The 26,611-nt window shown below is 45.4% G+C and overlaps 1 protein-coding gene across 1 annotated transcript in view; it reads left to right on the forward strand.

The window, feature by feature from the left end:
- Positions 1-26,611, forward strand: part of NFX1 (nuclear transcription factor, X-box binding 1) — a 2,569,209-nt gene that overhangs the window by 1,416,806 nt on the left and 1,125,792 nt on the right. Inside the window, exon 14 of the mRNA XM_069620539.1 lies at positions 4,747-4,866. Coding sequence (XP_069476640.1) covers positions 4,747-4,866 — 120 coding nt within the window. The remainder of the gene's footprint in view (positions 1-4,746; positions 4,867-26,611) is intronic.

The following is a 26,611-nucleotide window of genomic DNA, read 5'->3' on the forward strand; positions in this document are numbered from 1 at the left end:
TCTTTTCTACCTAAGGTAGTCTCTGAATATCATTTGAGTCAAAAGGTGGTTCTTCCATCTTTCTACCCTCCTCCTGGTAAGGAAGGTTAGATCCTAGGAGAGCTCTTAGATTTTACATTTCTAGGATGTCCAGGGTGGACAATAAACTCTTTGTAGTATATGCTGGACACCGATTGGGCCATGCTGTTAACAAACAGACCTTGTCCAGGTGGATTATCCTTACCATTACGGAGTGTTACCGGTTGGCGGGTAAAGACCCTCCTGAAGGGTTGAGAGCTCATTCCACTAGGGGCGTGGCTACCTCCACCGCCCTCCAGTTGGGTGTTCCTATTAGGAATATTTGTGATGACGCTACTTGGGCTTCAATCCATACATTTGTAAAACATTATTCCCTGGATACTATCCATGGTTAGGATATGGCCTTTGCGGAATAAAGAACCGTCTTCCCAATCTAATTGGGTATTCTACATTCTTTTCCCTCCTCCATTTACTGGTACTGCTTTGGGAGTCTGTCAAACATGTGGAATGCGTTGGAGGACACAGTCCATTGGAAGAAAAAGTTACTTACCAACTGGTAACATTCTTTCGACTGGATGTTCCTCCAATGCATTCCACATCGTCCTCCCAGCCTGCCCCTCAGGAGAATTTCCTATGCGATTGCAGCTTTCCGCAAGCCTAAGTGCATTCCAGCAGGCATCAGAATGGTGTGTCACGTTCTGGGGGGAAAAAACTTAAACTGAGGCTACCAGTGCCATGCGTCCTATTTATAACATCCTGTGACGTCGTCATGGACCAGACGCCATCGACGCGGGACGCCCTCTGACGAAAAGGTTTGCAAAGTGCACAGCTGTGGACATTACATGTCAAAGATGTGGAATGCGTTGGAGGGACATCCAGTCTAAAGAACGTTACCAGCTGGTAAGTAACTTGTTCTTCTTACTTAAAGCAAACATCAATGGACATTACAGTCATGACCGAGATAAAGAGAGGGGTGTTGGGGAGGGTGTTAAGGGTTGATTGAAAAATATTAATAAAATAAAACGACAGACAAAGAAAGATACAAGAACCATGAAAGTTTAAATCATCCGTTTCATATTTCGTCACCAGCGGTAATAATCCTTTAACCATGAATCACCACATAAGGTTCCCATAAGCGGCATATGCTAAAACCAAACTACATTTTCCCACTGTGGTAATATCATTATGTATATATTTAACCAAAGAAGCAAGTGTTTTAACAGCCATATATGGCTACTTTCAAGGATGCGAAACACGTATTGGGCCTCGCAGATACGGATTGGCTCCGATATGCACCTTTACATCAACTATCATTGCAAACACTACCGCTGAATCACGCAGTAGAGCACCCCCAACCTGCAAAGAAGAATTCGGTCTAGATCTTACAACATATCCTAAAAATAAAAACATGTAATGGACTCTGCTAATGTTGCGTTTCTGTTAAAGTTATTCGGAACACAACCTGCTGGGCAGAAGATTTAAATATTGCTGTGGACGCAGGGGTATGTATGGCTTTTTTTGGGTGAGGGTTAAAGAGGTATCTCTCTTGTGTATAGTGAGCGATACAATACAAGATCTTAAGAGGGATATATTTTAGCCCTACACGTTTGCATAGCATGAAACTGTCTCCCTCAACTGCATGCTGGAGGAATTGTGGAGATCCACTATTCATAGGCACATTTTACATATACATGGGTCTACTGTCTCACTGTCCACTATGTCAATGCTGTTTGGATCTGAGACAGAAGGAATCTCATGACGATGCAATGATTGAACAAAGCGTGTACCCTTACTAATTCTGTTATAAACCACGGAAATTTAGGGAGGACAGGTTGAGTTAATTGCTTGGCCTAGCCTCTTGAAGTATTTAGTACGCAGATAATGGGTTTCTTGATTCTAGCGATCCACAAAAGAAGTCAGCTGCTAAATGCATGTAACCACCCATTATTCCTTTATTAAGGGTGTTTCTAGAGGTAATTTCTAAACACAGAAGGAAACAAACAACAACACAAAAGAATTTTGTAAAAAAGAGGAAATTTCAATTATGTGCCTTCAATACTTAATATAACAAGAAAAGAAAATGGAAAATAATTCACTTTTTGCATGTAGTTGTATACATTAAAGGTGATCAACAGATTGCATACAAATGATTGAAAAAAGTACATATAACAAAATAGAATAAAAAAACACAGAAGAGACGATGCTTCGTAGTTAAATTACTAACAAAATGGTGTTCTAGGGAGAGGATTTGGGTACAAGTGCAAAGTTCAAGTGAGTTCATTGCATCATGAGTCCTCTCAAAGGATCCATTAGTTTATCCTTGATATCGAAGGGTTATTTGTTAGAGAAATCAGTAAATGATGCACGGTATTTAGATGCAAGATATCTGTTCTTTGCCGAAGTGGTCAATACTAATTGATGACAGAATTTCAAAAGACTTGGGGTACAGGATAGCTTGAGTTCCCTGTGGTCTTCACGTTTCGGCGGTGGTAAATAGAGATAAGTCCGCCTTCATCAGGGCTCCCAATCGGGGACGGGGAAGCGCAGCCAGACACGCACACACTGACTGGTCCGTGGTGCCGGGCCGTCAAGTGTGCACGCGCGTCCGCAAAACCCCCAGGCTCTTGACAATGCAATGACCAGAAAGCTCATTCATCTTACGTTATTTGCGGCTAGAAAAATGATTCTACTACAATGGAAATCCGGGAGTCCACTAACCAAAAAAACAGTGGTCAACTCTTATATAAAGGGGTCAAGCTAGTTCCAGAAGTGCTTGCTTGTGGGGTGTTTGTTACTTGTTTAATACCACATACGAAAAACATCTGATTGGATATCAACATTATACTTGAGCAGATACAAACTAATCACATGATTTTCTGTTTTTCCTTTTTCTTTGTCATCATAATACGCACTGTTTGGGTGGAGGGGCATTTGGGGTGTGGGCGGGCACTGGTCGATCACTGGCGAATTAATATGTGAACAAGACGATGATGTATACTAAACAGTATTTTGATTTCAACTGCTCTCCCCTCTTACAACTTTCAATAAAAAGATAAAATGTATCAGTTTCTCGCCTGTTGGTTGAAATGTATTGCACACTGATGAAAAGATGAAGCATAGCATTTGAGCATAACTGAGTAATTTACATCAATTTAGTTGTAAGAAAGAAGTAGCATTCCAAAATGTCGAAATCTCTGAGATTCTTTGAGATAAAGTAGCCTCTATTGTACGTTATAAGGATATTGCATGTCACGGAGGAGTTGTGACCAAAGAGAAAATAGGCTGAAGGCCAAGTTCCTTTATAAGGTTATGCAACTCAGGTCACTTGCAAATATCCTTTTTTACGTACAGTAAGGGCTTATTTTATTCCCGATAATACATGGCCACACACTGTTGTCTCCTTTAATACCTGTCCTTTTGCTTAATTTAATGTAAGATCTTCCTTTTGTTGTTCCTTATAATTAATGTAGAATGTATTTGGATTTTTAAAAAAGCTAACATTCTGCTTTTAATTTGTTGCAGATAAATAGTTTGAATAGTTTAATAAAAATGAATCGTAAGTTTTCATTTTGTGATTTAAAATAAGTAGAAATATGCTGATTCTTGCACCATGTGCTAACCTTCAGAAGAGCACAAATTAAATAATCTATCATAAAAGGTTCCTTGTCAATTACTGTCTGCAAAGTGTCACAGAAAACAATTTTACAAGCACAAAATTTGAAAAGCTCGTCAAGGCTTTAACTGCAGCATTAGCACCCAGTACAGGGGAGCCAACAATGTAGGTTGCTTGGATTACGGGCTGAATCCCATGATCTCAGGGCACGTTCCGAGAAGCCTGGCGGCTTCTTTAGAAAACCCTACCATTCCCTCTTGTCATTGTTTCCTCCCCTCCCCACCCCCTTAGACCACTCCTTATTCTTTTGGTGGTGTCAAACAACGCTGCCCTGGCCTACCGGCCGCCATAGAAATGAAAAATGGGCTCCACATGAAGCCCCACCTACCAACTCCACGGTGGCCATCTTAAGTATTTAAATGAACGGGATGCGAAAGACATCCCGTTCATATAAACAAAATACATTGCTGTTAGCAACCGGGATTTCCAGATTTCAAACCCCTGGTGCCAATAGCAATAACACCCACCATATCGGGTGTCATTGCTATATTAACAGCTGGAGTTCTGCTCTGTGCTGACTCAAGCAGGAGGCATTGCGACATCACAACTGAAGCGTAATAACTGATTGCAGTGCAGTTATGATGTGATTTTTTAGATTTTTTTATTACAGGTCTTTTGTGATGTCACAACTAGTCTGTAATTGGAGTTATTTCCAGGCTTTTATACAGATATCGCAGGTTGCCATCTATTATTAAGGTGTTATAATTTTATAACAGGCCTGGAAAAAAGTGTGAAAATGAGGCAGAATGAATAAATATATTGTGATGGACTTTGCATGTCATTCTGATGTTTGTATTGTTAATTTATAAAATCTGGAATCCCTCCAATGTTTTGATGAGGATATTTTTAATTTAGGGTACTCTAATAATGCTGCTCAGAAAAGAGACCTAAAATTCAAATAAATGCTCCATCAAAACAGTTCATATAAAATGTTTAAGGAAGCTGCTTTTCTCCATTTCTTCAAAGTTCTTTCATGTATTGACCAAACATGCAGCCTTTAACGTGTCAAAACAATCTTTGCTCTTTGTACATGGTTTTTTGTTCTTCTCCATTAGGTTTTGATGAGCTAACATGCTTCTGTGGAGAGTCTGTTATTTTTCCTCCTGTCGCTTGTGGGACCAGACCCCCAGAGTGTAAAAACTCCTGCACAAGACGGCACGAATGTGATCATCCAGGTAGGTGTTTTTGCCATAAAATCTATGGTTTGTATCCCTTTCATCGGGTGTCAATGCAGGCAGACCATTTTCAGCGTGTTTTATGATTGATTACACTGTCAAGCTGAATAATCTCCTTTGGGTGCTCACGTACAAAGAACACAGGACTGATGTTGCAGTAAGAAATAAGCTTTCATTTTGCACCTTTTCCAAAATACCTGTGAGGTAGCCTTGCCTACTGTTCCCAGTTGTTGCATAATTTCTTTAATTGAATATTTAACATGGTGACTCCTTGGTTTGCATCCGCTTTTACTAATTCAGATACCCACAAATCTCCCTACAGGATTTCTTTTATTTCTTTATTTAGATCGTTTTTTATCAGATCTTGATCATCTTTTTCCGTATACACTGCCTCCTTACTAATTTGTTTCCAGATTGCATTCAGCTTGGTTTTGAGTTTCAGACTTATGTTAACATTTATTTGAATTGTTTGGATAGCACATTTCTGGACTGTAATCAAGAAACTAGTCACCTTGTCAAGCTATCCTTTTGTGAGATGACTTTGGACTGTCAGTAAGTTCTCGTTAACATTAAAGCTGCTTAATTTCAAATGAAGAAACTGCAATCACTTAGAGTTCTCTCTGTGTTTTGTGCCATTTTCCCCTCATCCAGTAGGTGGTAACTCCCTTGTAGGCCATTTTAAGATTCTTATCGCATGTTCAAAAGTTGGATGTCCCCTTGAAGTTCTCTTCTTTCATTTGGTGATTTAATACGACTTCTAAATCCTCTATGGATGCTTTTCACACCGTTGGAAAACTAGGATTAGTTCTTTCTTTTTTGCGGAGTGATAAGCACCATACCCATTTGGTGCTCCCCAACCGGGCACAGAGCATTGTGTTCCCCCAGGGTTGAGCCCTTTTGAGTCTCTTCTTGCCCCACCATGGCTGAATCAAAGACCAGAAAAAGTCTCTTAAAGGTATGCCTTACCTGCGATCTTAAAACATCTACACTGAAGATCAGTATGTGGATTGTCTGCATTGTCAGTGTCCAGACCAAAATGTTAACTCCTTCTCCATATGTTGCTCTTTGTCGAATTTGTGCACTGTGGCCTCGGGCTTCCACACCAGTGAGAATCCCTGTCTCACTACGCCACAGCAGGCCCCAAGAACATGCTCCCTCTTCTAAGAGTTCGAGATCCCACGAGCAGGCTTCAGGTAGAAAATGGGCAAGGAAAGGAGATGGCACCCATGCTATTTCTGCCCCGAAAAGGTGACCGTACCAAATAAATCCTCATCCCATAAGCAGCCAGCTTTGTGGATGAATCCCGACGACTGCATCGTCACAGAATCCGTCTGCTGCATTGTCAGCATCCAAGACCCCATGGTCCACGACACGTCCTTTGAGTCGACAAAGTGGATTTGATTGGTGTCGAAGCCGTTGACTCCAAGCTTCGTGGACAATCACCATGACACCACTGAAATTCGTTACCTTCGACCTCCCAGTCAGTGACAACAGGGCCTTGGGAACACATACTCTGTCGACCGCTGTGTCCATGACTTCGTCGACATCTACGTGTCCTTGGATATTGCTTACTCCGCTCATGTTTCCAAAGAGACAAAAAGCCGCTCTTCACTCTCAAACCCTATGTTCCTCCGTTCTTGCCCGGGCCATCGAATGTTCCTCCTGAGGAAATTTTGGAATACATAGTTGGTACATTTTGGATGCCCGTAGTTGGTTTTCTTGCCTCCTGCCACATTAGAGGAAGGACGGTTTCCTCTATCAATGCAGGGCAAAGTCTCGGAAGACCCTGGTGTGTATTCCTGTTCTGGACGACATTGGGGAGGATGGCTTGCTTAAAATAAAAAAACGATTTGCTACACCTTGTAAAAAGGACAGATTTGACAAGAAGTATATGGCACCTGACACTGCCTCGATATGTCTCTGTACCCAACCCAGTCCTGATTTAGTTGTGTCGGCAGCACCAAGCAACAGATCTGCCAATCCCGCTTCATGTGCAGTGCCTCCAGACGAGGAAAGGGGACAATTGGATGCCTTAGGCAAATGAATCCTCTCCACTGCGGCCCCCACCATCAAGGCTGCGAACTCCCTTGACATTGTGTCCCATACAATTGGGAGCTGTGGTACTAAATGGAGCCTGTCCTCGATTTCTTGCCTGACAATTAGAAGGAAGAACCCTTCATCATACTTCATGAGGGTTCATTGAAATTCATTCAATGAATATGCTTTTCGATGCAAAAGCAATTCAATGAATACATTTCGATGGATATGAATTTGATCAGAGGTCCAGGCCACATTCGTAGATCAGCTGTTCGATGGTTAAGTCCTGTTTGGGAAGAAGGTGAACCGTACCCTTCAGGCCATCAAAACAGATACCAATACTGCTCGAGCCTTGAGCACATTACAGCATATTCGGCCGTGTCACACCTTTAGGTCCAAGCAGTCTTGGTGTCCCAGATCCGGCAGTGATTATCAACAGGTCTATTGATAACAATCATACCAGACTAATACCTATGCTTCCGGTGACAACTTCAAATATGCAGCGTGTCCTTTTATGTGAGATGCCAGCCCAGGAAGCAAGACTGACTAGCTCCTCCACTTCTGTCCCCTAGTGGATGCTGCCTTTCACCATCAATGGCAACACATTTTTGCAACAAGTGGGTGTTTTCATACTCTTACTTTCCGTTCCCTTTCCTCCATACTGCATGGGCGTCCGTTCCTAGGGACGGGAGATGGAACCTTTTTCACCAGAAAAACCTTCTTGCCCATTAAATTTAGAGGCGTACGGGGGTGCAGCCCTGTGAGAATGCGCTATCCTGCCCACCGGCGCCAGACCCCAGTCCCCTTTTCTGCATCGACGGGAATGGGCCGATTTCACCAGCGCTCCAGGGTTTGGCCCTGCCATGTAATACCACGCGCTCTTCTCTGGATTCTTCTACCTTTTTGTCTTTTAATTGTCAATTAGGTACTTGGTCCTCCGGCGCATGTCGACTTCAGCTGGCTTCAGCAGGTGTCCAGTCTGCGAGGGGCTCTTTCCTACGTCCAAACCCCATACTCTTTGCCTCTGCTGCCTTGGCCCCGACCACAGCTGGGAAGGTTGGACCACGTGCAATGCACTGACTCTATGCGCACTGGTGAACAGGCTAGCTAGGTGGAGGGAGCTCTTCGAAGATCGTCTCCAGAGGACTTGAAGAACTTAGTCAGAGATCGAGGCCCCAAAGGAGGGCTGCTATTTTTCTTACCCCGTAAGGGCGATTCCTTCCAGAGGAAAAGCCCGAGCGGGAGGAACCTCTCAGTTTCTGGTACAAGTACACACACCGAGGCTAGTCCAGCTATCGGCCTCATGGCAAAAGATTCACCAAATCCTTTCCGGACACACTGATGAGGGACCGCAAGGTTTTTTTACCGAGTGTACACCCGAGGGGCTACGCCCTTGTACCGGCTCAATGTCTGAGGGGATGCCTGCACGCAGCACTACCAGAGACACAGCTGAGGGCAATACACCTTCCAGGCCTAGGCCTGAGGTGCAGGGTAGGCCTCTCGCTCCACCACTAAAAGTCTTGGAGGAGGCCGGGCCCAGGGAGCCATGCACCACGACTTTGGCACAGTGGCCATTTTGTCGAGCTGTGTGCCACATGCCGGACAACATGGCCGATGCCACTCCTAAGAACAGAGCAGGCGGGTGAACGTGTTTCAAGGTGGGACTGGTGTCAACCAGGTACGTGGCCTACAGTTTATCCATCAGCAGCGCAGGGCAGGTTCCCCCTGCAACCTAGGCAGAGTGTGCTCCGGCCCCAGCAGCCCCCAGCCACTCTATCAATATCTCCTGCCACCTCTTCAGCCTCTGAAGACCGGTTCTGCGAAAGGTTACTGCTGCTGATGCAAACCCCCTCGCCCCCGTTGGGGGCCATCCTGCGGGATGCAGTCAGGGATTTGCTCTCTCCGGTCACCCCACCTGTGCCCATAGTCATTCCTCCCTTGGCTCTGGCGCCACCGGTCCCAGTGCAGCCCCTGCCTGCCCCTTTGATTCTGGCTCCCCTGCCTCCCACAGTACAGGCGGTTCCACAACAGCCTCCGGTCCCTGTTACGCAGAATCCTGTGTAGTTCCCTTAGGGAGCACTACAGAAGATTAAGACTACAGGTATATGCAATAAATCCCCTTTGGTATCAGTCTGTACCACAAAGATTTAGTTGGTAGCTGTGGCTGAGCAGTCAGACTTATCTCAAGAGGGAGATGAGCAGTATTCAGGGTTTACACATTAGGGCCTCAGTCCTATGGAACAAGGAAACACTGACCAAAGCTTGGTATCAAAAATAATATATATATTTATTTTACACACCCTGATGTTCACACACAAATCACTATTATTAAAGCAAGTTAAATCAGTCGAGAAAAGTATACACAACTCCCTAATTAAATTGTAGACAAGTTTTAGCAAGAGTGAAAACCGAGCAAAATGGCACAGTGTAAATCAAGCAGAAATGGCACTCTAACAATTTCTCAGAAGGGAGGGAAATGACAAGTTGTACAGGTTTAGACTCTTTAACACACCAGCAACACTTCCCAAGTAGATTGTGAACAAGTTAGGCAAGGTACTACTTTAGCATATGCAATACTGAGGTGAAAACCAAGCAAAATGGCACTTCACAAGTTTAAAAAGGGGAAGGAAAAAGTTGGTTTTAAGAGTTAGGTGCACCAACACATTTCTAGGTGAGAAGCCATCTAGAGAAGGCAGTTGTAACAGATTTAGCCAGAGTCAATAGGTCTGTGCTAGAGTCAGTGGTACGAGGCAATGTGCCCAGGATCAAACTGTTCTAGTAGCTGCAGTCAAGTCTTTGTTTAACGATTTGAAAAGGCGGTTGCAGAAGGTGAAAGACAATGTTAGATGATGGGGGCGGCCAACCCAGTAGGTAAATAAAGGAATTAAAACACCTTTAGCGATACCCAAAGAAACGGGAGGCCTGGTGGAACAATGTACCTTTGAAGTGGAATAGGCTCCTGCGGTGAGGGTAGTTCCTGGCAGTTCCTGCAGTTCGGGAGATCCATCAGAGGAAGAGAGACTCTCGTCATGGAGGAAGGTTCGAGTTACTGCACTGCCAAGGGATTAAACCAGCCGCGGTGCTGCCAAACGAATAAAAGGTACACTCCTTTAAATCACGGTCCTGGTGGACGGGTGCCTGGCTATCCGGTCTCCGAGTGCAGGGCACTGGCAAACTGGTTGGCTCCCCCAGCTCAAGGGAAGAAGACTCTTTCAGAGGAAGATCTTCTCAAGTCTTTGGAGAAAAGTGGTGAGGATCTGCAGCAGGGCTTCACCAGTGGTTCAGTTGTTGCAGATGTCTTCAGCTTCTCTCCTCTTCGGTTTCATAGTTCCAGTGGTGACGTCTTATGCTCCAGTCCTCAGGACCTTGCTTTTATGCAGCAAGACCCCCATTCATACAGCCTAGCTGTCGCTCACACAGTGGGGTGGCTCACCTGGCGGGAGGACCCCCTCAGCCTATCAGGGCAGAGTGCGACTTGGGTTGCATAGGCAACCCTGTCCAGGGTGCCTATTCCCCCTCCCACACATCCCGTCTACCCCAGACTCAGTGGCACCGAAAGGAGGGCTTCTGTGCAGAAGCCCGCCAAAAGGACGAACAAAGGATCCCTGACTTGGGTTAGGATTACAGAGAAAGACACACAGAAATTTTATTAAAGTTCTGGCAATAAAAACCTACCGGAGTAAAGTTAATATTAAAATAAACTGGTGGTATGTTAGAGGCTGTCAGTAAAAGTGGTAGCCTCGAACAATGGGAAAATCCCATAGGGAAATATTTGCGGTTGAATATTAACGTAGCAACCACTGCCACCAGCCAGAAACTTTTGAGAGAGGGACTGTACGTTACCCCCTCGAAAATGAACGTTGGGGAAAAACTATTAACCCTTCCTTCCCAGTACTTGCATAGTAAGATGGGTTGTACTGGTTTAGTTCATAATTATTGACTAGTAAAGTTAATGGGGACTTTACACGCCCTGGGAGACAGTAGTCAGTCCCAGGGTATGGAGACTATGTTTGGGGGTCGCTACGACACCCCTGTGGTACGGCACGGAGGGTGCTGTGTACCACACATGCTAAAAACATGATTACTATGAGGGTGAGAAGAACCCCATAGACCATAAGCACACAAGATAGCCTAAAACATACACTAGCAATCTGTCTGTGTGTGAAAAAAGGGTCTCACTCTTAGCAGGAGAAGAAAATAAATCCTTCAAATCCAGCAAAGCTACTGGGGGACTCTATAGGTAATGGAAATTAGCCTTAGAAGAGAATTCTCCCTAACAGTCCCCACACCTCAGCCCATGGCGCCCAGCACTCCACCCGCTCCGGACCAGCCGGACACTCAGGTGGACACAGACGAGGAGGAGGAGGACCCTGACACGCAGTTGTCAGCAAAGGCCTTCCACGACAAGCTTGCAGGTTTGACAGAATATTTGAGCCTTCCTCAACCCGAGGTAGAGCAGCCAGAGGAGGGGGTCTTGGCAGAAGTCACCCTAAAACTCCCTACCAAGACGGGTATCCCAATGTAGAAAGACGTTGCGGATCTGGCCAAGAATGGGTGGCTCAAGCCACACTCGGCCCAACCGGTCAATCAGCGCCTCAATGCCAAGTATAGACAGATGGAGGGGATACACTATTGTTGTTGGCGCAACCCCAGCCACATTCTTCAGTGATCGCTGTGGCGTCACTCTAATCTAAGCCTCAGCTGTCCTCTGCCACCTCGTCCTCGGCACTGCTATGCAAGGAAGAGAAGATCTTGGAGGTGTATGAGAAGAAACTGTAATCCAACTCCTCGCTGCACCTGCGTCAGGCCAACGCTGATACCATGCCGGCAGCCGCTAACCAGAGGCTTTGACTGGAAATAACAGACTTCCTTCCGGAACTTCCGGTGCAGAGCCAGGCACGCTTCAAGGCGGGTCTAGGAGAAGCCAAGGTGGTAGCGCAGGGCATCATGGAGTCCACCTTGGCCCACATCGATACCTCCGGCCGGGCCATCTGCATTGCCATGTACATGATATGATATGGCATTTACGATATGGCATTTAGAATATGACATTTATAACGCGCATATACACAAGTGTTTCATGAGAAGGAAGGCCTGGCTTTGGGTTACTAAGTTTAACCCTGACGTCTAGGATCGCATATTGGACCTTCCTTTCGAGGGTAGTGACTTCTTTCACTCTACCACCGACGAGGAATTAGATTAAAAGAACAGCAGCTTTCAAACTGCAAAGTCTTTATCCTAACGAAGGCCACACCCAAGGCGTACACCCAGTCGCATCAATGCTCCGACAAGGGGCGGTCGTTCGGCGGGTTCCGGGGATTCCAGGAACAGAGGTCGAGACAACCACTCGCCGAGTCAGCACTGACGCAAGCATCACAGGGGGCGGGTGGGAAGGACTTCTAGCATCCATGGGGTACCGCCTACCGAGACCTCCCTCTCCTCCCTACTCTCCCACAGATTGGGATTGGGACGGCACACAAACCCTTCGAGCATATGGCAACTGCGGACATCAGGCTGGTCACCATCTCAAGACAGCTCTGCTAGTAGGTCTCACATCCGCTCGCAGTCAGCGAGATCCAGGCTCTGGTGGCTTCAGAGCCCTATACCACTTTCCACAGGGATAATGTGGTCCTGCGGACTCAACCGGCGTTCCTATCTAAGGTACCCTCCACGTTCCTTCTAAACGAGGAAATAGCCCTACCTACATTTTTTCGCTGACCCCAAGGATCTGGCTCAAAGTCTTCCACTGTCTGGATGTCAGATGTGCTCTAAAATTCTATCTGGATAGGACCAAAGGCTTCCGCATGTCGTACGCACTTTTTTTCACCTTTGGTGGCTCCAGACCTGGTTATCAGGCATCCAAGGCCTCCATAGCAAGGTGAATGGTTGCGGCTTATCCCTGTGGAAAGTGGTATAGGGCTCTGAAGCCACCAGAGCCTGGATCTCGCCGACTCTGGGAGCGGATGTGAGCCCTACTAGCAGAGCTGTCTTGATTGTGACCAGCCTGATGTCCGCAGATGCCATAGGCTCAAAGGGTTTGTGCGCCAGGGCGCCCAGACACCACATTGAGGTCCCACACAGGATGTGGCTTTTTGACACAAGGAGGCCTATGAGGGGCAACGTAAGCCACTGCCAGCCAACATGCACGCCCATGCCGTCAGGGCCAAGGCCACGGCCATCGCATTCCTGTGGCAGGTTCTGTGGCAGGTCATAAGCAGGACAGCTACCTGGGCCACCCGTCCGCTTTCTGCAAGCACTACTGTTTGGACGTCGGCTCTAAGTCAAACGCGGCCTTCGGACAGGCGGTTCTGAGGAACTTGTTGGTCTCCTCTCCACCCTGGGGCTTCATTCAGTTGTAATCGCCCATACAGTATGGAGGAAAGGGGACGGGACGTAAAAGTAATTACAAGTTACTCAATGTAGTCCTTAGTCCCCTTTCCTCCATACGTCCTACCAGCCTCCCCCCTATTAATACTGGTGTCATTAGGCAATGATAAATATTGTCGACGCGTCAGTGGGGATTGAGGAGTGGCGCCGGTGGGCGGAGTCAGGGTAGCTCATGCTCCCAGGGCTGCACACCCGCGCACCTCTAAATTTAAAGGGGAAAAAGGTTTTTCTGGTGAAAAAGGTACCGTCTTCCTTCTCTAAGAAGGGACGCCCATACAGTGTTATGGAGAATTCTAATACTATGGCTAATTTCCCTTACCTATAGAGTCCCCCAGCAGCTTTGGATTTGAAGGGTTTGTTTCTTTTTACCTGCTAAGAGTGAGACTCTTTTTCCCACTCTTAGGCATTTCTGCTAAGTGTGTTCTAGGCTATTTTTGTGTTTAATGCCTATGGGATTTTCTCTCCCCCATAGGAACCATCTTTATTCACATGTGTTACACAGCGCCCTCAGTGCAGTGACACCGGGGTGTCGTAGCGACCCCCAAACATAGACTCCATACCCTGGGACTGACTACTGTCTCCCAGGGCATGTAAAGTCCCCATTGACTTTACTAGTCGATTTTCATTAACTTAACCGGTTCAACCCATCTTACTATGGAGGTACTGGAAGGGGTTAATAGTTTTTCCCCTATGTTCATTTTCGAGGGGGTACCTTAAAGTCACTCTCTAAAGTTTCTGGCTCATGGCAGTGGTTACTACCGTAAATATTCAACTGCGAATATTTCCCTATGGGATTTTCCTGTTGTTCGAGGCTGCTACTTTTTCTGACAGCCTCTAACATACCGCCGGTGCATTTTAAAATTAACTTTGCTCCGGTAGGTTTTATTTGCCAGAACTTTAATATAACTTCTTTCTCGTGTCTTTCTCTACGATCCTCACCCAGGTCGGGGATCCTTTGTACGTCCATTTGACGGGCTTCTGCCCAGAAGCCCTCCTTCCGGCGCCACCAAGTCTGGGGTGGGTCCATTGTGTGGGAGGGGGAGTAGGACCCCTGGACAGAGTTGCCACAGCAACTCAGGTCGCACTCTAACCTGATAGGCTGGAGGGTCTCCCGCCAAGAAGACCACTCCACTGTGTGAGTGACAGCTAGGCAGTATGAATGGGTCTCTTTCTGCATAAAAGCAGTGTCCTGAGGACTGGAAGAGCAAGACGTCGCCACTGGAACTACCGAACCAAAGGGGAGAGAAGCCACAGACATCTTCAGCATCTACACTACCGGTGAAGCCCTGCCGGATCGTCTCACCATTTTTCTTCCACACGACGAAAGGAGATCTTCATCGTAAGAAACTTCTTCCCTTGAGCTGGTGGGAACAACCAGTTTGCCCATCGCTTCTCTGGACCTGCCTTGGTCGAATCGACAGTGCCCAGCACTTGGAGACCGGGTAGCCAGGCAGCCATCGACCCGGACCGCGATTTAAAAGGAGCGTACCTTTTAAACTTCGTTTTGCAGCACCGCGGTTGGTTTCATCCCTGGGTAGTGCAGTGTCTCGAACCTTCCTCCACAAAGAGAGCCTCTCTTCCTCTGCTGAACCCCTCGAACTGTAGGAACTACCAGGAACAACTGCCACCGCTGAAGGGGCCCCTGAGGCACCCTCGGATGTGGAAACAAGGCACAATCACCACACACGAACTGATAAGCCATACACGAGGTTGTATTCCCAAAAAATCTAGGGTTTATTGCAAAACAAATAGTCCCAGTTGGCCAAATGGTCCCACGCCCCGCGACATGTGTCTAACAGACCTCGGGGGATGTAAGAGAGCGAAAATTGTACATCAGTTACATATATACAAAATGAGCATCTTACAATCAGTAATGATACATTTGATGCTGCCCCCAATTCATTCCCTTTGAATTGGAGGCGATGATTGACCATTGTGACGAATATGACACCTTAGACCACCATATTTAGTAACAGTTTGCAATCTCAAATTTACAGACAATATGAGAGAACACAGCGCTTCTGTTTTCATGGACCAGCTGCGCGTAGGGGACTGGCACATTCCAGGCCTCACTATCTCCTGGTTTCGATTCATGCTCTAGAGGTCAGCTTGCTCTCTGGGCCTCACAGTGCTCACAGAGAAGGGGGGCCGTAAAGAAGAACATAATTCAAACCCTTTAATATTTGTTTTGTACATTGCTATTCTTTCTAGGAGACTCGCTGGCATCCGTGTACTGATTAAAAAGCCTTGCTCCTTGCCTTCAAGGATATGTGCGGGAGGGAACCGGGCATTTCTGTCTGCCTCTCCAGCGTAATGTTTCAACATGTCTTTAGTAACCTTGGACCATTGAAGCGGAATAATATCTTCAGCAAAGCAATTTTACATGAGGCAAAGTAGCAGTGTTGGAGAAAACAGAGAGAGAAAACAAAATGGCGATTCTGGTCATCTTAAAATGGTCGCACTCTAGTTGAGCTAATAGCTACGTAATAACTAATGAGCATATATTCTTAACACTTTAAATGAGGCGGTTGGTCTTCAGCCAACCAATTATAATGCATTTCTTTCTGCTCTAGGGGTGTTTAGTTTTTTTAGACTGACAAACCCTCCTCTTGGCCGTATGCCAAACGCCTCATCCAAACATTACATTCTCCCCCGACTAAGTGTTTTGACTGGATTCGGAATCTGATTTGAACTCTGACTCATATACACTCGTTGTGTTCTCCTTATTATTATCAATATCGATCGCCATTAATTCTTTAATGGTTTTAGATTAATTACTATTGTGAGTGTTTGATTTAGTAATGTTTTTTCGTTCTACCATTTGTACATATCCCTCAGTAATTTCAGTGCATACTATGAGGAGACAATGTATGCAACAACACTTCACAAATATTCCTAAAATTGCTACTAAGATTGCAAATAGCTTCCTTCCCCAGTACCGCAACACTTCCCAGAACCAGGAGCTTATGTTCAATTCCCAGCCTCCTTCAGGGGTGGTGAAGATCAGAGCTTAATACATGCAATTTTCTTATCGCTTCGAAAATCGTGGGGGAGGAGTCACTTACAAATACGCAACACGCTGATCCCACGATTTTGCAAACACCGCCGCGATCAACTAAGTTTATGTCAAGGGCCATTCTGTTTTGCAGTGACATCAATCTAATCCTTTTTCCTCAAGAGTCATATTATATAATATGTCAGTGGTTCCATTTATTGTTTCTTCCAATATTCTAGACAGTCGTCTTATGTTATAAGAGTTTATCGCCTGGCCCCAAAATGGTATGAATGATTTTGCTATGTCTTCTGCAATCAACCCTCCTTCCAACATTCCGGCGAGGTCGTGACCTTGTTAATTTGGCTATGTCTGCCGTTTCCGAAAGAAACACCCCAGGAAACAGCCTAAATAACACGTGCCTCCCCAGTTCCTAGGTAACCAAGGATATGCTTTTTCTCCACATATAAAGTACACAGGATCTCCCACGTATATTGGTTCCACTTCTTTATCAAGGAATGCTATGTTCCTGCATCTAGTAAATGTTCCTACCTGGAAGGGACCCTTTTTCTTTAAACAAAATGGAACAGAATGAGGGTTATAATTCACTGTATATGAAGGGGGTTCCGCATCCTTATTCCCCTCTGGGCTCATGTGGAACGTGATCACAGAAGGTTTATAAGGTACAGACAATCTATCATGTGGCCTTATTGCTGGTGTAATTAATCGTGTTCTATGGAATATAGAGCAACCCACCGGTTTCATAATCACTTTTTCAAACTCATTCATGTTTGTCTTGTCTAATTGACCGGTTTCACTTTCGTTCCATTTCCCATAATACAGGGCACTCAGCGAAGCATAACATTCAGAAGTCAATGGCAGGGGCTGTACATACCATCCTATTCCCTTAACACCATGCTGGCGCAAGTGGGCACAAACCCAATAGTTGTTTTTTCTTAGTATTGAGTGTGTCATGTTCATTATCAATAACAATGTGTTGTTCCTGTATCCTTCCCTATGTCTCTCTTCCATTGGGGACAAGGTATAGGAGATCACATGAACTGGGCTTTCCGTCGTGGAAATGTTCACAATAGGCAACAGTACCTTAAGGGGGTACATTTCTTCTAGGTACCATAATACTGATATGGTCAATATTGGGGCTAATATACTCATTATACACATTATTATTGTTAAACCCAGCATACAATTCTTTCGACCATGTCCCTTTTTCAGCCTTCTATGTACTGTGTTTAACTCGCTATCAGCATTGGTGCAGGTGGGGGCATTTGCTGGTTCCGAATTATTATTTTTTTTTCCCCCGTCCTCCTCCTACTATGCTTGTCGTGAATATCTCTTGATGATGCGCTTCTTAGGATGTTAGAGTCCGATAAACGTCTACAGTCTCTCGATGCCAGTTCTTACCAGCCTGGATTGCTAACTCATTTGGCAAGATATCTGTGCATTCACACATTGCTCTAGAGTTTCAGAGCAGTTGCCTTTGTACCATGTTTGCCCCGCTTGTTCGCTCGGGTTCCGGACACATGGATTTAGCACTGAGGAGTTGCGTTTATTGAGCTGTCTGGCTTGCACAACTCTCACGCCATTTCCCTCTAGGCCTCCGGTTCCTACTTCATTCGAGAATAGGAAAAAGAGGCAATAAAATCACAAAAAGATGATGTGATCACTCCTTTTTTCTGCTGCGCATGTTATACCGATTTGCTCCCGGTATCGTGTGGTCGACAAATAGTGCGGGTGCACTTCCGGTCTCAAGCTTGGAGTCAGCCTGGGGCACAATGGCAGATGATGATGAGTGCCCAGGCGACGATGCAGGCTGCGACGCAACAGAAGATGGTGGGCGCCACAGAGGTATACGGTTGATATCGGCCAGCATTGATGCAGAATCTGCTGTACAATGTTGGGGCACTCTTTGCCCTTCCTCTTTTATGGCAATCTCATCAGGCTTTGTTTCAGGATCAGGCAGTTTCTGTGGCAAAGAACTGGCAATTGCATTTTTTGTTTCTGGAGCCGCTGCTGTATCTTTCTGGTCTTTGTCCCGATCTGTCGAAGTGTCAAATGGCGGTGGGACTTTCTTGGCGTGCGTGGCGTGGATCTACGCTTTCCGCCCATCCACGCATATCGCTGTTTGCGTGGTCAAAAGGATCTGCTAGGGCCCACGCCACCTGGGTGCCAACGATGTTTTCCGCTCATAATTCCTAATCAGCACCCAGGTTCCTGGCTCCAATGCATGTCCTGGGCCAGTGTACTGCACCGGTAATGCCTCCTGCACCTGCTGATGAATCAAACACAGTTTTTCTACTAACAGATTACAGTAAATGCTGAGTACAGGGTGTTCTACCTCTCATTCTTTTCGGCTGGGGTGCACACCACACATTTGCCGGTCTCCCCATTCTGATTTCGTATGGGGAGAGCCCAGTTCTGGCTTGTACTGATGTTCGCATACACAGTAACGCTATTGGCAATGCATCTACCCAATTTAGCTTGCTGCCTGCACAAATCTTACTTATTTTGGATTTCAAGGTTCCGTTATGACGTTCAATAAGTCCGGCACTCATGGGATGCCTGGAGCAATGGAATCGCTTAACGATTTGGAGACCTGCACAAATTTGCAATATTACTGCACCTACAAAATGCGGACCATTGTCCGACCATATGACACGGGGAAGATCGAAGCGAGAGAAATACTCTTTTAGCATTACTTTCGCCGTGCTCATGGCTGTGCAGTCTTTCAATGGATACGCTTCCACCCATTTGCTGAATGCACATATGATCACCAGAACATACTTCAGGTTTTGGCATCTCTCCATTTCTAGGAACTCAAAGTGGATCACTTTAAATGGCATAGAGGGCGGCCCGAAACTTCCTGTTGGAGTCACTGTTCCCTTTCCCACATTGTGCTGTAGGCACGTTATGCAGTTCTGTACTAGCCTTTCGGCATTCTTTTTATGAGAGGATTTTCCCAGACTGTGGCTAAATGTTGGACTATTTTCTTCGCACAGATGTGGGTGGGACTGTGAGCCATTGTTACCATCGCATTTACATAAGCATTCGGCAACATCCAATTCCTGCTCTTCTTGTCCACCCAACAACCCTCCAAGTCCAGTTCTGCAGAGCCCTTGGCCCATCCCTGTATTCCGTCGGCGGTAGCTTCCGCCTGCATCTCTCTAACAGTTACAATTCCATTTTCTATCATACAGGGTACTTCCTCCGATTGTACTGTTAACATTTTTGTATTCAAATCAGTGGCAGTTTGTTTCGCAAATGCGTTTCCTTCTCCCACTTTGCATGTCACCTTTTTATGCGCCTCACATTTCACTATCACCAGGTGCTTTGGACACGTAAGTGCAGATAGTAATCGTACAATCAAAGGGCCATGTTGAATTCTAGCCCCATGTGATGTTAGGAAACCTCTCTCGGCCCACAGTTGGCGAAGTTATGAACCACACCAAAGGCGTACTGGCTATCAGTGTAGATATTTACGCTCAAGATCTCTGAAATTTCACAAGCCCTTGTTAAGGCAATTATCTCTGCTGCTTGGGCAGAGTTGTATGGGATTCTTTTACTTTCCACAATGCTTTTTAACGTGGTGATAGCGTATGCGGCGGTTGATGTGCCGTCAGGTAATTTAAAGCAAGAACCATCACAAAACAGTTCTCCATCTGGTTCTTTTAATGGCGTATCATGTAGATACATTCTCCCTTTTGTTTCTTCCTCAGTAACCGTTAAGCAATCATGGGGAGGTGATTCAGTCTCATCAATGTTTTCCCCGGGCATTGGCATTAATTCTGCTGGATTCAAAGCGCTACACCTCATAATTTGGATGTGGGGGGCGAACAATACAATTTCATATCTAGTCAATCTAGCAGAGGTAAGGTGTTGCGTCTGCGTTCTATTGAGTGGAACATCTATGGCATGTGGCACCATTAAAATTAAAGTGTGCCCCAATACCATCCCTTCAGTTTGTTTCACTGACTCAGCAGCCGCTGCAACAGCTCGCAAACATCGTGGTACTGCGCGCGCGCTACATGGTCAAGCGCGGAAGAAAAATAACCGCACAGCCTATTTCGGCAACCTTGTTCCTGTGTAAGGACAGACAATGCACATCCTTCACTCTCACGCACAAACCGCCTAAAAACCTTTTCATAATTCGATGTGCCAAAAACTGGAGCAGAACTCAAAATGATTTTTAGCGATTACGAATGCTTTCTGACATTCTTCATTCCCCTGCAAAGGCATCACAGCATCCTTTTTTGTCAATTCCACCAATGGTTTTACAATTAAGGCGAAGTTCACAATCCATTGACGGCAATATGAAGCCATCCCGATTATAGGTCTCACTCCTTTCTGCGTCTTTGGAATAGGCATACCAGAAATGCTTTCTATCCTCTCTGGCGTTCATCTTCTCCCTTCCTTTGAAAGTAGATAACCCAAATAAGCTACTTCCTTCTGACAGTATTGGAATTTCTTTAAGCTTGCTTTATGGCCATGCACAGCTAGGTGAGTCAGTAATAAGACAGTACCTTTTTTACAAATCTCTTCCGTGTCAGCAGCGATTAGTAAATCGTCAATATATTGTAGCAACACACAGTCTGCCGGTAATTCTAAGATGTCTAGCTGTTCTTTCAATGCTCTACTGTATATGCTTGGGCTTTCAGTATAGCCTTGTGGAATGCGTTTGAATGTGAATGATTGTCCTCCTAAAGTGAAAGCGAATAAATACCTGCTTTCTTTCTGTACTGGAATGCTGAAGAAAGCATTCTTCAGATCGATAACACTAAAGCATTCTGCCGAAGCAGGGATCATTGTCAAAATCCTAGTGATATCTGGCACTAACGGGAATTGGGGATCTACTAATTTGTTTAGTGCACAGAGATCAATTATGAAACGGTCTGGTACCTCATTACCCTCTTTCTTATACACTGGAAGAATGGGGCTGTTACATATACTGCCTGTAATTTCCTCAATGACTCCTAATTTCACCAAATCAGAAACAATACTTTTCAATCCTTTCTCCCCTTCTGCTGAAATTTTATACTGCGGAATACGCGGTAGCGTTACTCCTTCTTTTAAAACAATTTTCACTGGCTCTATTTTCAAGCATCCCACATCATTGTCATTCACAGCCCCAATACAAGTTGCCACCTCACTCAATTCCCCTATTAAAGATTTCGTCACAAATTCAGAAGTCGGCCCACTCTGAGGAGAAATAGTCAAAAATACCCCATCTGGTGTGCAGTGAATAACCGCGCTTAGCTTTTTCAATAGATTCAATCCTAGGAGATTTTCCCCACAATTCTCTGTCAAAAGAAATGGACAATGTTCAGTAAAAGGCCCTATTGTCACTGCTATTGGTTTGGACTCAGGATTTATTACTGGGGTACCTGCGAACCCTACTGAGATATTTTGTCGCCCTGACAGAGGTATATCTGGAACCAAGTGATGATCTATCGAGCATTTCTGTGCCCCCGTGTCTACGAGGAATCTATGCTCTTCATTCCCAACTTTCATTTCTACGTAGGATCCTTTCTGATTCACGGGAATGGATACTGGTTCCGACCCCTGTCCTGGGCTGTCCTATTGGGGTAACAACACATCATCCGAGGTGTAATCACTACTGTTACTATAGTATGCACCTGTCTGAGTATCAAAAATATTCCCGCCTCTTCCTCTGTTTCCATTTTGTCCGGCCTGATGATTTTGACTCTGAGTAAAGGCATTTTGATTTGGCGCCTGGCCCTGATTCTGTGCACCATTCCCTTGACTACTCTGGTGCTGCTGCATATGGTTTCTATTATGGCCATTTGTTCCTGGATTCCCTCTATGTTGTCTTCTATGACCATATCCGCCTCTGTTTTGCAAGTGCGGACATTGTGCCCTCCAGTGTCCTTCCTCTCTACAATATGCACATTGGTTTAACCCCAGAGGCCCTCATTGCATATTCAAATTGCCCCTGCTCTGCACATTTCCCCTTCCCCTGCTATGTCCTGCTACCTGCTGAAGTAAGACCCTTGTTTTCAAGTTTGTTCTATCCTTCGCTTCTCTTTCTTTCTCAGTATTTACCCAGTTCCCATAATATTGGGCCATGTGTAATACTTCGCCTAACGTTTTTGCTTGCCATGCACTTTCTGATGTCATTATCAAATTTTGAATCGGGAGTATTAATCCCCTCACATATTTATCAACAAATAACCTTTTTCCTGCTTCCGTGCTCACATCCTGCCCACTGAAATCTGTAAATACTACTTCTAATCTATTAAAATAATCTGTGGCCAGCTCGTCTTTACCTTGAACGCACGCAGTCATTTTGTCCCACTGAATTCTTTTCTCTGGGACAAATTCCTTTAACTTTTGTACTATTCGTGCCTGTAATGCTAACATATTCGCCCCTGGCTGTGCACCCACCTCTTTATTTCTATCCTCTAGTATTAAATTTGCCCAAGTGGTGCCATAGGCCGTCTCATCATCTACCTTCCTTATTCGTTTCCATATATCCGCTGGCAGAATCACGGGGAATTGCAATAAAGACTCTACTTCTTTATAAAAACCCAATGGATTTTTCCATATGTCAGGGATCGTTTGTTTTATATTATTCACTTCCGGTCTAGAGAAAGGAACGTGCACATATTGGGCTGTGTAATGTGCTGGAATTACCTGAGGTGGCGCATTGCCTACCCCGGGAGTCTCTACCTTCGGTACAAAGGTAGGGGGCACTTCTCTCATGGGGACTGTCACACTCACTGTTCCTCCCCCCTCTCTCATATGCAACAATATTCCCAAATCGAGGGATAAAGCTGTCTCTCCTGTTCCCCGTTCCATTGCCCTCTTATATACCGAGAACAGCTCAGGAGGGCTGACCTTTTTCTCGCTTATATCTTTGTTTATCAAATATTCAACCATCGTCTGTAACGCTCTCCTTTTCATTGATATTTTCATCCTTTTTTTTTTATCCTTTTCATCAAATATTCCATGTATTTCCATTGTGGGAATACTAGGATCTGAAATCCATTTTAGTGCCTCCCGTATACATATTTTTAGTTCAGCACTAATTTGCGCTGCTGGTGACAAGAATCGCTGTTGTCTACCCCTCTCAATATTCTTTCTCCTATACCCCGGTGTGGCGACTATCTCAGAATATTCTTCATCAAGTTCATTCTTCAATTCAAACAGTCCCTTCACATGCTCTTCTATTTCCTCATCTCTCCCTCTACAACGAGCCAATGCATTTAAATCCAACAACCGCTGAGGTGGTAACTTCCCAACTAATTTTTTCCATTGTGCCGACAAATATTCCCCCATGCATTCAAACAATACCTGTTTTTCATTGCTCCTCCTGAAGTCATGTATTGACGCTAACGTGGCCGTCCCATCGCTCTCGTCTATATACATTTCCGCTTGCTCTTGCAGCTCACGCTTTCTCTCCTTACTGACTGTACTGCGGGTCACTCTCACACACTCGCTTTGTTCTAATTCGCTTATGGGGGGGGCAGTCGGAACAGAATTACCCCCTCGAGCGGAAGGTGTGGAAGGGGCAATGGGCACGGGAGGGATCTGCTGGGGTTGCAATGGTTGCGAAACACTCGGGGCTGGCTGACTAAAGGGCGGTGCTATTACTAACGCTGCCCTTGGCTGTATTGAAGTTGGGACAGGCTCAGCAATAGGCAGGGGTTGGGTGGCGACTACTGACGTGGACTTCTTAGTTTCACTCCTCGGGCCTTGTTTTGTCTCGGTTAGTATTTTGTTTATTAATTCATCTGATGAATGTAACTCTCTCTGTGGATATATTTTTTCAATATTCAACTGGTCGCGTCTATTTGCCTTTCTCAAACTATTGCTCCACTCCTCCTCCTCCTTTTCCTCCGCTCTCTCTGCTTTTGACTTATGCCTGCGCGCATGTTTCTCTCTACTTCTAAATCGGAGCATTGCTTCCCTCCTCCAATCCCTAAGGATATCAAGTGCCGCAGGACGCGCTTTCTTACTTATCAAAACCTTTTCCAGGTTATCTATCTGATCCATCTCAAAACTACCATTCCTCAGCCATTGAAGGCATTCCTGCTTTCTGGTTTGCTTATGCCAAATTTCACAAAACATTATCGCTCCCACACCATACTTCACACACATATCATAAGCCGGCGTTCCCCCCTCGGAGGCGCAACCTGGCCAGTTTCCAAAGATTGTTCGCTGAAGCGGAAAAATCCCGCTAAGGTGGACAATACCCCAGGCATGTTTTAGCCGTGCCCTTGGCTAATCAAACTTACTCTGGGCGTTTGATTTTGCAAAATCAACTCTCAACCAATATCAGGATTACTTACGAATTGGGGCACGACTCACCTGATTAGTCAATTTGTCTTTTCAAGACACAATTCGTCCGTATACTGATGCAACCAATGACGTTGTGTCTGCGTATCTCGGCTCTGCCTCGTTTCGGGACCCTCGCCCCCTTGTTCGCTGGCCAGGCACGTCGATCAGGGATCAGCTGTGTGCAGATCTGCAAAGGAGTCTCATCACTTTCGCAGGGCGCCCCGGACTCCTCTTGATCCCGGCTCGATCGCTCCCGTCCTCGCCGTTCTTGCCGCCTTCATCAATTTGCAACGTACACGATGGAACAAGTGGGGGAGGGTCCCTATTCGGGCGCCATCTTGAAGGGACCACTGAGGGACCCTCGGATGTGGAAACAAGGCACAATCACCACACACAAACTGATACACCAGACATGAGGTTGTATTCCCAAATAATCTAGGGTTTATTACAAAACAAATAGTCCCAGTTGGCCAAATGGTCCCACGCCCCGCAACGTGTGTCTAACAGACCTCGGGGGGACGTAAGAGAGCGAAAATTGTACATCAGTTACATATATACAAAATGAGTATCTTACAATCAGTAATGACACATTTGATGCCGCCCCCAATTCATTCCCTTTGAATTGGAGGCGATGATGGACCATTGTGACGAATATGACACCTTAGCCCAACATATTTAGTAACAGTTTGCAATCTCAAATTTACAGACACTATTCTTTATTTGAGAGAACACAGCACTTCTGTTTTCATGGACAAGCTGCGCGTAGGGGACTGGCACATTCCAGGCCTCACTATCTCTTGGTTTCGATTCATGCTCTAGAGGTCAGCTTGCTCTCTGGGCCTCACAGTGCTCACAGAGAGGGGGGGGGGCGTAAAGAAGAACACAATTCAAACCCTTTAATATTTGTTTTGTACTTTGTTATTCTTTCTAGGAGACTCGCTGGCATCCGTCTACTGATTAAAATGCCTTGCTCCTTGCCTTCAAGGATATGTGCGGGAGGGAACCGGGCATTTCTGTCTGGCTCTCCAGCTTAATTTTTCAACATGTCTTTATTAACCTTGGACCATTGAAGCGGAATAATATCTTCAGCAAAGCAGTTTGACATGAGGCAAAGTAGCAGCGTTTGAGAAACAGAGAGAGAAAACAAAATGGCGATTCTGGTCATCTTAAAATGGCCGCACTCTAGTTGAGCTAATAGCTACGTAATAACTAATGAGCATATATTCTTAACACTTTAAATGAGGCGGTTGGTCTCCGGCCAACCAATTATCATGCATTTCTTTCCGCTCTAGGGGTGTTTCGTTTTTTTAGACTGACACCGCAGGAGCCACTTCTTCACTTTTAAGGTACATTGTTCCGTGAGGCCGCCCTTTCTTCACGTTAGTGCTAAAGGTGTTTTAAATCCTTTTCCTACCTGTTGGGTTGGCCGCCCCTCTCTCTCAACATTGTCTTTCGCTTTCTGCATCCACCTCTTCAACATCGTTAACCAAAGACTTGACTGCAGCTACAAGAACATTTTGCTCCTGGGCCCTTGCCCTGTATCACTAACTCTGGTACAGGCCTACTGACTCTGGTCACATTTGTTAGACCTGCTTTCTCGAGATTGATTCTCCATTCGAACTGTGTGGTGCAACCCTTTCTTATAACGACCCTTTCCTTCCCACTGCATAATCATTGTTTAATGCCATTTTGCTCAGTTTTCATTTGAAGTATTGTCTATACTGATGTACTGTCTTGCTGAACTGGTTCACAACTGATGGGAAGTGTTGCTAGGGGTTATAAGAACCTATTTCTGTTTAACTTGTGTTTTCCCTCCCTTGTGAGAAATTGCTAGAGGATCCCTTGTGTGTAGTTGTCACTGTGCCGTTTTGCTCAGTTTTCACTCTGGTTCACTTGGTCTACAATTTATATAGGGAGTGTGTAAATTTTTCTATTGACTTAATTTAACTTGCTCGATACTTGTGATACATGTGTTTGCTTAGAAGTGTATAAAATAAATATATATATACGTTT

The sequence above is a fragment of the Ambystoma mexicanum genome, chromosome 5q (assembly GCF_040938575.1).
Source record: "Ambystoma mexicanum isolate Mex_15411 chromosome 5q, UKY_AmexF1_1, whole genome shotgun sequence".
Taxonomy (NCBI): Eukaryota; Metazoa; Chordata; class Amphibia; order Caudata; family Ambystomatidae; genus Ambystoma; species Ambystoma mexicanum.